At 35.8% G+C, this 17,063-nt stretch overlaps 1 protein-coding gene across 1 annotated transcript in view; it reads left to right on the forward strand.

Annotated features, from left to right (window-relative positions):
- The window catches only part of LOC149787344 (phosphatidylserine lipase ABHD16A-like), a 104,622-nt gene that overhangs the window by 62,051 nt on the left and 25,508 nt on the right, over positions 1 to 17,063 (forward strand). Inside the window, exons 13-14 of the mRNA XM_089977896.1 lie at positions 5,710 to 5,773; positions 7,984 to 8,047. Coding sequence (XP_089834022.1) covers positions 5,710 to 5,773; positions 7,984 to 8,047 — 128 coding nt within the window. The remainder of the gene's footprint in view (positions 1 to 5,709; positions 5,774 to 7,983; positions 8,048 to 17,063) is intronic.

Below are 17,063 nucleotides of genomic sequence, written 5' to 3' on the forward strand. Positions count from 1 at the left end.
CAGGAACCTATGTGCATCATATTTATCTCAATTTTTTTTATAAATAGAAACATTCTTAGTAAGTCTGTACTTTTTAGGAAACTGATGTTATGCTTAGAAATAAAAGTGTGGTTACAAACCAAGTCCATAGTTTGACAAACAATAAATATGTTCACTTTGTATGCATCTTGTGACACTGTTTACACAAGATTAGACACAAACCTAAATTTTCTTGCAAACATTTGAGGCTTATCTCTTACATCATATAAGTTACAAAACAAAATCTCCCTCTGCTTTTTCATAAAGTTAGATTAGTTATTGATTTTTCATCCTGCTGGTATATAATAAAGGTGGACTAGTAGTTGCTTTTTTATACCCTCATATGTAATAAATGTAGACTAGTAATTGCTTTTTCATCCTAATGGTATGTAATAAAGGTAGATTAGTAATTGCTTTTTCACCCCCCTTGTATGTAATAAAGGTGGATTAGTTATTGCTTTTTCATCCCCCTCATATGTAATAAAGGTGGACTAGTTATTGCTTTTTCATCCCTTTCATATGTAATAAAGGTGGACTAGTTATTGCTTTTTCATCCCCCTCATATGTAATAAAGGTGGACTAGTTATTGCTTTTTCATCCCTTTCATATGTAATAAAGGTGGACTAGTTATTGCTTTTTCATCCCCCTCATATGTAATAAAGGTGGATTAGTTATTGCTTTTTCATCCCCCTCATATGTAATAAAGGTGGACTAGTTATTGCTTTTTCATCCCTTTCATATGTAATAAAGGTGGACTAGTTATTGCTTTTTCATCCCTTTCATATGTAATAAAGGTGGACTAGTTATTGCTTTTTCATCCCTTTCATATGTAATAAAGGTGGACTAGTTATTGCTTTTTCATCCCTTTCATATGTAATAAAGGTGGACTAGTTATTGCTTTTTCATCCCTTTCATATGTAATAAAGGTGGACTAGTTATTGCTTTTTCATCCCTTTCATATGTAATAAAGGTGGACTAGTTATTGCTTTTTCATCCCTTTCATATGTAATAAAGGTGGACTAGTTATTGCTTTTTCATCCCTTTCATATGTAATAAAGGTGGACTAGTTATTGCTTTTTCATCCCTTTCATATGTAATAAAGGTGGACTAGTTATTGCTTTTTCATCCCTTTCATATGTAATAAAGGTGGACTAGTTATTGCTTTTTCATCCCTTTCATATGTAATAAAGGTGGACTAGTTATTTCTTTTTCATCCCCTTCATATGTAATAAAGGTGGACTAGTTATTGCTTTTTCATCCCCTTCATATGTAATAAAGGTGGACTAGTTATTGCTTTTTCATCCCTTTCATATGTAATAAAGGTGGACTAGTTATTGCTTTTTCATCCCTTTCATATGTAATAAAGGTGGACTAGTTATTGCTTTTTCATCCCTTTCATATGTAATAAAGGTGGACTAGTTATTGCTTTTTCATCCCTTTCATATGTAATAAAGGTGGACTAGTTATTGCTTTTTCATCCCCTTCATATGTAATAAAGGTGGATTAGTTATTTCTTTTTCATCCCCTTCATATGTAATAAAGGTGGACTAGTTATTCCTTTTTCATCCCCTTCATATGTAATAAAGGTGGATTAGTTATTTCTTTTTCATCCCCTTCATATGTAATAAAGGTGGATTAGTTATTGCTTTTTCATCCCCCTCATATGTAATAAAGGTGGACTAGTTATTGCTTTTTCATCCCCCTCATATGTAATAAAGGTGGACTAGTTATTGCTTTTTCATCCCTTTCATATGTAATAAAGGTGGACTAGTTATTGCTTTTTCATCCCTTTCATATGTAATAAAGGTGGACTAGTTATTGCTTTTTCATCCCCCTCATATGTAATAAAGGTGGACTAGTTATTGCTTTTTCATCCCTTTCATATGTAATAAAGGTGGACTAGTTATTGCTTTTTCATCCCTTTCATATGTAATAAAGGTGGACTAGTTATTGCTTTTTCATCCCTTTCATATGTAATAAAGGTGGATTAGTTATTGCTTTTTCATCCCTTTCATATGTAATAAAGGTGGACTAGTTATTGCTTTTTCATCCCCCTCATATGTAATAAAGGTGGACTAGTTATTGCTTTTTCATCCCTTTCATATGTAATAAAGGTGGATTAGTTATTTCTTTTTCATCCCCTTCATATGTAATAAAGGTGGATTAGTTATTTCTTTTTCATCCCCTTCATATGTAATAAAGGTGGATTAGTTATTTCTTTTTCATCCCCTTCATATGTAATAAAGGTGGATTAGTTATTTCTTTTTCATCCCCTTCATATGTAATACAGGGAGTATTGCCAGTGCTTCATTTATGTTACCAAACAAAATGTCTCTTTTTGCGTTTGATAAGGTATCTGATAGCCATAATTTTACACTCACTCCCTTAAATCCATATGTGAGGCAGGTAAGGATAGAGAGAAAATAGAGAAAAGCATAATGTATTCAAACAATAGTGATACTGAAAATGAAAGAAAAAATAATACAAAATAACAGTATATGAAAATTAAATTTAATACTTATTCAAATTGATCCTTCATTCGAGTACAACTGTTGTTGGAACATTTAAATCTTTCTGAATGCACATTTCATTTTATCCATGCATTTTTAATCCAAAAGAACAACAGTCCTGTAAAATACTATAACTATTTCTTGAAACACTATTATTAATGAAACACGATGTATATACACTAATTTCAGCAGAGTATTAAAGCACACACTTCACATATTTTTGGACAAAGCCACTGTATCAACATTGTGTCAATCAAGTCTCATGCTACTCACAGATGCTTATCAGGTAAATAATCCTCAAATTGCTGAATTAAACAAGTCCAGTTTTCTCAAAACCACTGATAATTAGGTCCAATCTTTCACTCATTGTCACATGAGCTGCAATTATCCATTCAGTGGGGGGGTGTCTAAGTTGAATTTTACCACTCTTAAGCCACTGTGTTAATGCCATGATCATCAGAAAGTACTGATGGTGCAACTTGATGGACAGAGGTTTAAGTAAGAGATCATTCATATGTACTTTAATAACCAATTGGCCTAGTGTTGTTGGTATTTTATTTGTGCTCAAAGAGATGGAAGTATTGTTTTAGTGTTGATGGCTGCATTGTCTTTGACTGATGTTATTCACCTGGTTGAAAACACGGTGTAAGTATTGAACTTGCATGGTCTTTAATTTGTGCTCATATGGTGGTAGTAATGTTTTAAACATTATAGTGACCGCCATTTGCATCGACAGTTTTATTCTTTTGTGTTCTTTATTTTGGGTATTTGAAGAGGTTAAACCATGAAATTAAATACCTACTACACCACTCCCTCGATAACTCGCGCACATCGGGGTCCAGAAACATCGACTGCACTATAAGTGAGGCGCGAGTTATCGAGGGACCTATAAAATAAGCCCAAAACCAATAAAGTGATTGACGACATAACGGAGAAATGGGGGTAGGCTGATGATACTGTTGAATACACACTTTATAATCGTTCTGAGATTAACTGTTAATAAATATCTCTTCATAACGGTGTACTTTATTATTTCCTTATAGGACAACATTAATTTCAGGATAAATTACAGTATATTGAGGCGATCATCGAAAACATTATTCCACGTGGTTTCTGTTCGCTTAACATGTGTACCACTTCACACATTGTGTACTACGTCACTAATTTTTATGTTGAATTGGATACATTCTAGTTTTATTGTTTGATCCAAACTATACATTTTTTTATACACAAAAGATCGACTCTTTTCGAGAAACAGTGTCGATCGAACGATAGATAGATAAATAGATTTGAATGTGATAGAAGTGAAATGGAAAACAATAAAAACAAGGGTTAATCAGTACTAACATATTTAATTGGTCTACAGATTTAAAACAACGTAAATTAGAACAAGTTAATACTTGCCGTTTGTGCCACGCTTGACAAATATCAATTCACTTTTTGAAAAAATCAGTTATTCTTTTTGTGTGTGTTACTCCTTGGTTTCTCTGCCCTTGGTTTCTCTGCCGCCGAGGAAAATCCCTCAGATTTCTCAACTGCATGAGCTTTACGTAGTCAACATTTTGGGTCTCCAGCCACCTTATGGCAATATCAAAATATTTGATTGCTTCCTGTGCAGAGGGGTGAGGGTGCAACATCTGCGTCTGCATCACTTTCAACACTTGTGTTACTCCAGTTAGAATCGTCTTCTGCTGCAAATTTGTTCGCTATAGAAATAATTATAGTTTCATCTGACATGTATTCGGCTGTGGGGCAATCATTGTCAGCACAAATCCACTCCTCCATATCATCAAGAGAAACGCCCATCTCAGGACCATGAGTCTGTACGAATTTCTCCCAAACAGCCTCGGCATTAATGACATCAGTTTCACTGAAACATTCGAAGTCACTATCATCGTCGTTGTCTCTGTTACTGTTTTGCTTTACGTCAAAGGCAGCTCCAAGACTAAGGGTCCAGCACCCGAGGTGTCCTGTAATCGATTTTTTTTTTAATGCAACAAACACTTCCCCAAGTTGTTGATCAAAACAAAGCCGGCATGTACATGTAATTAGGTTCTCACAGAAGTACTCACGGGTTTCGATGTGACGGTCGATTGACTCTTTTCATGTTTTCAATGAACAGAATATGTTGTGATTATAATGTTTACACTGAAACGGAATTAAAGGATTAGAATGTGACTTTCACACAGGAAGACGTTTAATTGGTGTTTATTTCATTCTCTGTTGCCACCTGTTAGCATTTACCAGAAGTTTTCATTGATAGCTATTTCACCAGACTCGCTAGGATTTTAAAACTGGGTCTTTCTGCCTCTGAATTCAGTCACTAAATATCAGTACATTTTCTCACTCGGCCGCTAGTCAAAGCCTTTGAACTAGCCGCCTAGCTGTTACATCATGTTCTTTATTTTTTTTTATGTACTTTTATAAAATGGCAACAGTACATCAAAGAGTCTTTCAGTCACTGAATTCTGTCATTGTAAATATCGGCACAGTTAACTGATCAACACATTCTCCCACAAAGCAGGTGGCTGAAACAGGACCGGCAAATCTTTGAATTTTCCCGCGCACCTATTACATGCATACGGAGGACTCCCGCCTCAGTGATTTTCTGTGTCCCAGATCAAAAATTGGTGTCCAAATACGCATAATTAAGCGTTTTCGAGATCTCTGAAATTAATTCTTCTTTAGAACTTGCAAATTTCAAAATATGGATTATATTTTTACGGGCATTAATCACCATTTTTGATGATAAAACGAGCAATGTATCAAGGTTTAATTTATCAATTCTTATCTTAATTTTTTCATGTTCAGCATATTTTAAAGATATTTTAAATACATTTTCTCTGGAAAAAATCGGGAGCCAAGACGGACACCGCGTTACAAGCAGGATCGCGAGTTATCCGGGCGCGAGTTATCGAGGGAACGGTGTAATATGCAAAATTTGACAGGCTTAGCTAGAAATTTAAGTACCCACAAAAATGCCTTGTTTTCTTCTTCAAAACCACGAAAATTGAGCCTAATCAAAATAAATGATACTACAGTAAACTGGGGACTGGGGTATGTGTTATCTCAAGATTATTCATGTTATAAACTTGTAATGGCAGAGGTCATAGTTACATTAGACAAACTCATATGTAGTTTTTATGGCACAGTATATGCATTTGTTGTTTATGTATTGCAGGTTTTAGATGCCACATTTGATGACTTAGGACCATTGGCTGTTGCAAAGATGCCAGAATATTTTAGTAAGTCTTGCATTTTTTGGATAGCAAGATGTTAATCTTTGCTCTCATTTTATTTTCACATATCTCCTATGTCTCAATTGTATATTTATAATTCATTCAGCTTTGATGTCCATAACAGTTTATACATGTGACATTTTAATATAACATCAGACTCCTTTGCATTAACAGGTTATTATGTCAGGAAGATAAAATCTATCTTCATATCAAACTAGTGCTTATTATTTATTCAGCTTTTACAGCTGTAATGATTCATCTGTGACATTTTGACATCCAACCCCTTCATGTAAACCAGTTATTCTGTCAAGAAAGTGAAGACCCTATTTAGATTCAGTTACAAATTAATTAAAAGTTTTCATTTTGTTGATGGCATCAATTTTAGGGATCAGTTTTTTAACTTGTACAAGAGGAAAGCCAGAGAGTGCTTTAGTGTTATAAATTATCATTTTTGCCAGAAATTAATTTGTTGCATCTCACAGAATACATCCTTTGAATGATTTTGAAAAGATTGATAGAGAGGTGAATTAAATTTTAATATAGATCCAGGATGTTCTAGTACAAGAGGGGGTGGGGTAAAAATTAACATTATAAATATAAATATAGGTCATATTTTTGGGACACAGGAGGTTTGCAATTTTCTTGTTGAGGATGCTGCATTTATGTGTGGCTGGCACTTTTGGTTAATGTTGTGTTAGCACTGTCATGCCTATCAAACTCAGTCTGATCTATGTGGGTGTGTAGAAGATTGAGAGGCAGGGTTCGTAGTGGACCACAAATCCTAAAATTTCATTTTGACCTTAGAAACCTAAGAAAAGTCTATAAAGGACTGAAGGAAACCTAAAGTAAAATAAAAACAACTAAAAATGAGAAAAAATTATGAATGGCTCAACCCTGACCCCACAAAAATGCCTTTTTAGACGTGGTTTTTCATTAAGCTAACCTAGTTGTCGAGAAAGCGTGCATATTTCTAAGCACGTACATGTTGTGTTTTAATTATTTATTAATTTTCACTTTATCTTTATTTTCATATTATTTGGAAACAAAATAAATGTTATGCTCACCATGGAGATAATCAAGTTTTGTGTCATGGTCTAAAAAAATTTTTAAAACCTTGAAAAACCCTCAGATTTTATCATTGAATTCTAACCTTGGAGAGGAATAGAGACAGAGAGTGGAAGAGAGATAGATTAACAGAGAGCAAGTGTGTATACTTTTATTGCAAATGTGAGTAATTGAGCTCGCAGAATTTTCAGTCACACATGATGGGATTAGTGTTTTATAAAATAAGACACATGATGTGAAGAATGAGCAAATGTTATTCCAAATTGGATACGGTTCATAAAATGCAGGATAAAAAAATAGTCTCTGAATGATGTACAGCATGATGTTGGCAAGTTCTTTCTTGATAAATCTGTTTGTGAATGCAATTTAACAAGTTAAGTCATAGGCCTCCTGTCACTAACTTATCAAACAAATAACAGAAACATAGCATTCAAAATATTTTACGTTTTTAATGTGTAAATGTACTTTATCAGTCTCCTTATTTTAATCAGTTATTGATATTTAGAGGGAAAAGTGGATCGTTTTTGGATTTTGTTTAAGTTATGAGTGAAGAAAAATTGACTTACTGTTTAATAAAATGTTGATTCTTCTGCATCCATGTTGTCTTATTTAAGATCCATCTTAAATAATAATAGTGTGCAAAAACTTTAGTTAACACAGTATAGATACAGTCTGAGGAATATATATATCCCAAATATTATCACATGTGAGATTTGCAGGCGCAATATCACCGGAAGTGAAATAGAGTTAATTTACTTTGTCTCAGAGTACCTGGATAAAGTCAACACGTTGAGGCCATGTGATTATTGGAGTTAATTTACTTTGTATCGGAGTACCTGGATGGAGTCAGTATGTTGAGGCCATGTGGTTATTCAATTTACTTTGTCTCAGAGTACCTGGATGGAGTCAGTATGTTGAGGCCATGTGATTATTCAGTTTACTTTGTCTCAGAGTACCTGGATAGAGTCAATATGTTGAGGCCATGTGATTATTCAATTATATCATAATTATCTGATTATCCGCAACTTAAAAATTTGGTGTAATAGCTTAGAACAGAACAAAGATTAATATAGTGACAAAAACATTTGAAGGCTAGATTTTCTGATTAATGATGGTTCTTATGGTATCTTGTTTTTCATCTTTTTTTTTAGGAAATCTTGTATTCTATAGCATCAAGAAATATTTTGACTTAAATAATGTTGGACAGCTATGCAAGTAAGTCAAAATTTTATTCTTTGTTTCTTTATAAAGTAACATATTATATAGAAGTTATTTTCTTTTCTTATGTTAATACCGGATATATTTCATCATTTGGTACCAAAAACTTGATATTTTAAAGAGTGGTGAGGCCATGAGTTACAATGTTGTTGTTGGTACCACAAGATGAAATATATCTGGTATTAATATAAGAATAGAAAATTTTCTTTTTATTATATACAAGCTTGCTCCAGAATTGAAATTTTGAATATTAAACTCACTCTTCAGCACAGCACAGTCACCCCCACTCCCTTTTTGTAAATATACCATTAGTTCTTAGTCTGATGGTATAAATATACGTGACTTTAGAAAGCGGTACGATTGGGTTGACTTAATCTGTCACAGTAAATTTTTATAATTTTGTAAACTATTTGACCCTGTCTGGAGACAGTGCAAGTCTGTTTCAGCAGTGCATCACAGTGGGTTTATCATTGTTGTCAAGGAAGTAAAGGGAAATAACTTCAGAGAGACGCGAATGGCATCTGGTCTGATTTCTTTATCAAAGATTAATTTCCTTGTGTGAAATGTTAGGCAGTTTCTACATATTTGTTCTAGCTGACAAGTTCTCATTTTTGTTGTTGCAGATACAATGTTTGTAGGCACACACAATCAGGCATCGCATGGCATGATGGGAAATCTTACATTTTCAAATGTGAAAATATAAGGATATAGGTTTTACATGTGAAAAAATGTGAATATAGCTATCACGTATGAAAATACAGAAATGATAAAAATATGAATTTCTTTTTCCCAACAAATCTATATATTTCACACTTAGGTATAGAATAAACCTCATTTATTATGTGCAATGCTTAGCATGGAATATTCCCATTCCACTTTTGATTCTTATTTAGAAATGGGTTTTTCAACATTTCTGAATCAGAGATGAGACTCGCAAAGTTATTATGGTAATAATGTTATGGATTGTATAAAAAAAAATGACTAAATAGAGATTTCTAGTGAGTGGAATTTTTTATTAGTCCCTCAGTAGTTGGAAGTCAGACATTTCAGTCACTTTGATGTGCCAGTGGCTGCATTTTGCTAGTGTTTTGGTTAAATGTTTTCATTTTCATATATTTTCTAAATGCTGTGATAGATTTGCATCATTCTTTAGAAGAGTAATTGTAAAGTTAATTCATTTCATGACATCTCACTTGCCCCTTTTACCCAGTCCTGCAAAACTTGCCTGGAGGTGTTTTTGTGTATTTCCTAAAGCTTCTCTTTATATTTGGCATAAAGTAGTATGGTGCCAAATCAATTCATTGTATGACATGCTTGGTCACCCCTTTGACCTTGATGTCCAAGTAGTAGAATATGTGTGTTAAGATTTGTCTACTTTCATTTCCTAAATCCCTTGATGGATTTACTATGAAGTATGAACTTGGATCAAATTAAGCTTAAACAAAATCATTTTCATGTCAGACACTTTTGCACCTTTGACATTGGGGTCAAGGTCAATGACAAAAAATGTTTGTTCAAGTTTCAGTTGAAATGTTCTAATTGGTTTACATTTCCTAATCCCATTGATGGATTTTCTTCATATTTGTGTTGAATTTTCATTACACTAAGACAATTCATTCTGTGTCAGATTCACTTGCCTTTTAGACCATGGTCAAGGTCACAGTCATAGAAAATTTGTGTTAATGGTTTGATTTAAAAAAAATTCATTTGCTTTTATTTCCTATACCCTGATAGACATGTACATAATAATTGTTAGCAAGACGTTAAAAATGCTTTGTTGACTTTATTATGATTGGAGCTGTGCTTTAATTGATAAGATTATGATTGGACTGACACTGTATTTTAGCTGATAACACTGTATTTTAGCTGATATAATAAAGTCCAATGCAGTGAATCCTCCATTTAATAATCATTCAAAGGATTATATTTGTTTAATAGGCTAATGTTCATTATTTGAAAAGGTCAGTCAGATGCATTCTAAATTTATATATATAGGCTTAATCATATAAATTTACCTATATAAAGACATGTGGATGAATTCAGTGTCCAGTAATTTGTGATAGCAAATATAGAAACAGTTGCAGGATACAAGACAAACATAAATGACAAAATTCAGTAATTCTTTTGAAACAGAGATATCTTGAATGGACCTCTGTGAGTAGAAAAAAAGGTGTCCTTTGTACATATTTGACATGTGCATTACATAAAGTACATCTGTCAGTGGATTTCAAATAGGGCATTCAGATAGTGTTTTTCTTTCATCAGAAATCTCATAAAAGAAAAGCAGGTGACACTGCATGGAGGTAATAGCTTATTGAAGTTATCACCTCCTTGACCATACATTGGTGTTGGACCGTATATTCTTTAAAGAGTCACTAGGAAATGATAGGTGGTTTGCAGATAGTTGAAATAATATTCAGGCTAATTTATGCAGTAGTTAATTGACCTGTCATCAAAGTAAACAAGTTTTATTACATGAACCTCATTTAATTTCCAAAATGCCATGAAACAGATTTATCCATGTGTGATAAGTGTTACAACTCTAGGTCTTAATACATGTAAATGTAGCAGAAAGAAGGTGAAACCAACAATTTAAGTAAAATCAGCAAACAGTTAAATTCACTAAGTTACTAAGGGAAATTCAGAGACACAGTATTGTGAATTATATACCAAATAATTCTAAATGTCCAATTACAAGTCCAAAAGTATAGAATGTTCTGAATGAATTCCAGTAGTCTTGAATTTCCTGATGTACCACAAGGATGCAATCCAGAATGTCTTTAAATGAGTTCACAATAATTCCAAAGTAATATGTTAATCCAGAGTCATTGAGCACTTAGTAATTCCATTGAACACTTTAAATAAATCATTTCCTTCAAATCACATTACAACTGTAAAGGATTCCAAGAGACATTTTAAAACAGGAATGATTTATTTGTTTACCAAGTACCTATTTATAAACAGATGCAAGTCATTCTAATGGAGAATTATGATCAAATTGTAAGCAAGTCTGTTTCTTGAATATTTTAGCTTATAAATAACTTATTTATAACCAACAATCATAAACAAAAGGTAGCCATGTAAACATCCAGTGTTTAAATGACTATTATTTTAAAGCACAGTCTACAATCATGGACAAAGGTTAAGCACACAGTATAGATATACATAAGGAACTACACGTAGCAAGTCACAGCTTAAAGAGAAGGGAACATAACTCTCATTCCTCAGTATGTATATCACATTGTGTATATGTGAGAGAACAATGTGGGATATACTTGTTACACAGTGTGTATATGTGAGAGAACCATATGGGATATGCTTGTTTTAGTGAGCATATATATGAGAGCACCATAGGTGATACGCTTGTTTTAGTGTTCATATATGTGAGAGAACCATATGGGATATGCTTGTTTTAGTGTGCATATATGTGAGAAAACCATATGGGATATGCTTGTTTTAGTGTGCATACATGTGAGATAACCATATGGGATATGCTTGTTTTAGTGTGCATATATGTGAGAGAACCATATGGGATATGCTTGTTTTAATGTGCATATATGGAAGAACCATATGGGATACGCTTGTTTTAATGTGCATATATGTAAGAGAACCATATGGGATATGCTTGTTTTAGTGTGCATATATGTGAGAGAACCATATGGGATATGCTTGTTTTAGTGTGCATGTATGTGAGAGAACCATATGGGATATGCTTGTTTCACAGTGAAAAAAAAATAGATGCCATCATTATGATGATGTCGTGAGCATTTGCAATGTTATTTGCAATTTTTGGAAAGATAGAGATTACCATCTTATAAACATTAATCCCAGTCTGTAACAAATATTTTTTGTTAGCTAAACTTTTAATGCTATTCCTTATGACTTAAAAACTTTAAAAATACCTAGTGGCCATAGCAATGATCCACCATGTTTTATCAAACCACCAAACTTTCATGATTAAAAATGAGAAAATGATAATCTGTAGTGTGTTGGTGTGGGATAGGAAAAGTTATTCCTTAGAATCATAATTTGTTATTAGAAGCTGTGCAAATCCTTATGACCTTCAGGTGAGATTTTCTTGTCCCAGCTCTAGCAGACATAATTTACAAAGTCTTAGTATAAGTTTATCTCTTGGAAAAGAGAGAGCAGCCTACTTTCGGAAAGCACTGTCGGGTCAAGTTGTGGATTATTTACATGTTTAAGGAGGCAAATGCAAGACTCCTGTTTCATTGGACCTTTCTTTTCACAGCAACAACTGCAATCTAACTTTAATATGCCACACTATAAGATACACGTCTGTTTTGCAGACATAGTTCCAAGCCTTTGACAGAGGTGCTGCGGGCCTGTGAATGTCAGGACCCATGTTAGCATATATGAATCAGAATCACTTATTTGACAAACAGCCATTGCTCTCTAATGTCATTTTAGTAGGCTCTATGTTTGACCTAGTATCCATGGCTGTGTTCCAGCAAGCTGAAAGTAGCCTTGTCTCACCCACCAATATAACCACTAGTCAACGTTTGGGAATCAGTTTCTTGTTCAGATGGTGAACAGGGTGGCACAGCACATAGCATCATTGAATCTGATCCTGCAGAAAGTGATAAATTTCTCTCCACTTCTGCCTTTCTTAAAGAACGTCATAAGGCCGTACTTAGATTACAGCCATATTTGTTGAACTTGCTCGTGATAATATGGGGGAGATCTGCAAACATATCCACCAAGGAGAAATCTCAGAACATGCCCAATACCGTAGACCTCAGCTCTTGTTCCAAAACAGTGAGCACAAAAAACAGAGGAACCCCTCATGGTTACTTCCAACAGGGAATCAGTCCAGTCAGCTCTATACTTAGCCAAAACCATGGTTCTTAAGGGCCAGTGGAGACAGGAAGCTAAGAGAGGGAGATTGCTTTGGCCCAGTTTTCTCTTAGTACCATCCTCCTTCCCAAGAGAAATGACACCATGTATACACTGCCCTTGTCAAACATCCTGGTGTGGGGGAAGACTGAGTCACTTCACTACAGAAGAGGAAAGACTTTTCTCCCATGATCCATGGATTCTGCAAGAAATCTTGAAAGGCCTACAGATCCTGTAACCTCCCCTCTCCATTATGTACATTACCATGGCTACAGATGTCCCAAAAGCTCCATTCAAAACCAGCATTCTATAACATGAAATGGACTATTGCATGTCAGTCTCATACAGTTGAAGGCCATAGTGAATGTACTACTACTGTTGATCACGTGAACTTATAATGGCCTTATAATGGTCATGTGATATAAGGAGACTGGTGTATCATGTGACCATTATAAGTCCACAGCAGTCACTGATGAAGGCAGTGTGATATTGCTGAAAATTTGAACTCCAAGATATCTAAGACATTTATGCTCTGAATATGGGAAAATTATGATAATCATTAATTATCCAGAGCAAGGAAGCAATCTTTTCAGTTGTCCACTGTGGTGAATTATGTTAGAATAAAGGAGGGGACCAAATACCTGGACCTTTGCATGCTAGTATGGGATTTTCACAGGTTGTGTCATCAACAATAAACCCCCATTTGAAATGCATTGTTTTGTGGGTAGACTGAATGTATTGGCAAACTTGTCCTGACAGAATCTTCTAATCCACGCCAAATGGTCATTTTACCCCTTAATATGCAGTTAAATCTGAACCCAAAACTTTTGAACCAGCATGGCTGGATCATATCAAAGATGCCTTCAGGGCCAAACATGTCTTGGAACAATTAGATGGCAGAATCACTCAGGCAAGAAGGCACATCACTCTGAAAGATTACATGGGGGAATGCTGAGTTTTCTTCAGTATTGAAGTGGTGGCAACACATCACTCCACTTTAAGCCTTATTATCCCAAATAGCAAACTTTCTCATGTGACTTTCCAAGTTTAAGAAACTAGTTCCCATCACTATAAAAGTTTACTGTACAACAATCCCAGTCACATGTGTCTCCATGGAAGGGATGATTTACGACCAAAGAAAAGACCTCTCTGACCTTCTGGTGAATTTTGACCTGTCACAATCCAAGCTTTAGCCCTGTGCCCTAACAGTAATCTACCATGTGTTCTGACATGGTTAAATATGTCAACATCTTACTGATAGGATGGATACACCCTTCCAGTCTTGAGGCAGTCAACATCTTACTAATAGGATGGATACACCCATCCAGTTTTGTGGCAGTCAACATCTTACTGATATGATAGATACACCCTTCCAGCCTTGCGGCAGTCAGTATCTTACTAATAGGATGAATACACCCTTCCAGCCTTGAGGCAGTCAGCATCTTACTAATAGGATGGATACACCCTTCCAGCCTTTAGGCAGTCAACATCTTACTGATAGGATGGATACACCCTTCCAGTCTTGAGGCAGTCAACATCTTACTGATAATATGGATACACCCTTCCAGTCTTGTGGCAGTCAGCATCTTACTGATAGTATGGATACACCCTTCCAGTCTTGTGACAGTCAACATCTTACTAATAGGATGGATACACCCTTCCAGCCTTGAGGCAGTCAACATCTTACTAATAGGATGGATACACCCTTTCAGCCTTGAGGCAGTCAACATCTTACTGATAGTATGGATACACCCTTCCAGCCTTGAGGCAGTCAACATCTTACTGATAGTATGGATACACCCTTCCAGCCTTGAGGCAGTCAACATCTTACTGATAGGATGGATACACCCTTCCAGTCTTGTGGCAGTCAACATCTTACTGATAGTATGGATACACCCTTCCAGCCTTGAGGCAGTCAGCATCTTACTGATAGTATGGATACACCCTTCCAGTCTTGTGGCAGTCAACATCTTACTGATAGGATGGATACACCCTTCCAGCCTTGAGGCAGTCAGCATCTTACTAATAGGATGGATACACCCTTCCAGCCTTGAGGCAGTCAGCATCTTACTAATAGGATGGATACACCCTTCCAGACTTGCGGCAGTCAACATCTTACTAAAAGGATGGATACACCCTTCCAGCCTTGTGGCAGTCAACATCTTACTGGTAGGATGGATACACCCTTCCAGTCTTGTGGCAGTCAACATCTTACTAATAGGATGGATACACCCTTCCAGCCTTGTGGCAGTCAACATCTTACTAATAGGATGGATACACCCTTCTAGTCTTGTGACAGTCAACATCTTACTAATAGAATGGATACACCCTTCCAGCCTTGAGGCAGTCAACATCTTACTGATAGGATGGATACACCCTTCCAGCCTCGAGGCAGTCAACATCTTACTGATATGATGGATACACCCTTCCAGCCTTGAGGCAGTCAACATCTTACTGATAGGATGGATACACCCTTCTAGTCTTGTGGCAGTCAACATCTTATTGATAGTATGGATACACCCTTCCAGTCTTGTGGCAGTCAACATCTTACTGATAGGATGGATACACCCTTCCAGTCTTGAGGCAGTCAACATCTTACTAATAGGATGGATACACCCTTCCAGTCTTGTGGCAGTCAACATCTTACTAATAGTATGGATACACCCTTCCAGTCTTGCAGCAGTCAACATTTTACTGATAGGATGGATACACCCTTCCAGCCTTGTGGCAGTCAGTATCTTGCTAATAGTATGGATACACCCTTCCAGTCTTGTGGCAGTCAACATCTTACTGATATGATGGATACACCCTTCCAGCCTTGTGGCAGTCAACATCTTACTAATAGTATGGATACACCCTTCCAGTCTTGTGGCAGTCAACATCTTATTGATAGGATGGATACACCCTTCCAGTCTTGAGGCAGTCAACATCTTACTGATAGGATGGATACGCCCTGCCAGTCTTGAGGCAGTCAACATCTTACTAATAGGATGGATACACCCTTCCAGCCTTGTGGCAGTCAGTATCTTACTAATAGTATGGATACACCCTTCCAGTCTTGTGGCAGTCAACATCTTACTGATATGATGGATACACCCTTCCAGCCTTGTGGCAGTCAACATCTTACTAATAGTATGGATACACCCTTCCAGTCTTGTGGCAGTCAACATCTTATTGATAGTATGGATACACCCTTCCAGTCTTGAGGCAGTCAACATCTTACTGATAGGATGGATACACCCTTCCAGTCTTGAGGCAGTCAACATCTTACTAATAGGATGGATACACCCTTCCAGCCTTGTGGCAGTCAGTATCTTACTAATAGTATGGTTACACCCTTCCAGTCTTGTGGCAGTCAACATCTTACTGATATGATGGATACACCCTTCCAGCCTTGTGGCAGTCAACATCTTACTAATAGGATGGATACACCCTTCCAGTCTTGTGGCAGTCAACATCTTACTAATAGTATGGATACACCCTTCCAGCCTTGTGACAGTCAACATCTTACTGATAGTATGGATACACCCTTCCAGCCTTGCGGCAGTCAACATCTTACTGATAAACCATACATTTCTGCTCTTGTAGAAGAAAATAGGGACAGGATTTGACCCCAGTCGCCCTATCCTAGGGGAGAACACTCTTACCTGTCATCAGTGTTGGCAGATAACTTTTAGCCTTTTAAGGTTCAAATCTTGCTTGGAAGAATTGGATTTGCAAGGTATAGCCACAGTCCTAATGTATTGTGATCAGGTAAGTATTATCAAAGAAACTATTTTTACTTCAAAAATTGGTACCTCAAGCTGCTGGACAGGCTGAAACCATGAGTTGGGAGTCATTTCTGTTCAGAACAGGGAGCTCTCTGGAGAAATTGGGTCAAACACTTTTAATATTTTATTATAAGCCACCACAAATGTTCTAGGGGGCATATAATGTTACCTTTTTGGTCAGTCTGTCTGACTGTCCCTATATATGACCATTTGGTTAAGTGTTGTGTTTAGGTCACTTTTCAAGTAGTATGGTGGGTCATTTATATTCATGGTACACATTTCTTGTTTTATTATACACTGTTTATAATATATTTGCCATATCAGGTAAAAATGAAAATACTGAATATTTTCCCAGAACATTCTGAGTATTTTTTATTCCAAATCTTATT

The sequence above is a fragment of the Sinohyriopsis cumingii genome, chromosome 12 (genome assembly GCF_028554795.1).
Source record: "Sinohyriopsis cumingii isolate HCF-2022 chromosome 12, ASM2855479v2, whole genome shotgun sequence".
Classification (NCBI taxonomy): Eukaryota; Metazoa; Mollusca; class Bivalvia; order Unionida; family Unionidae; genus Sinohyriopsis; species Sinohyriopsis cumingii.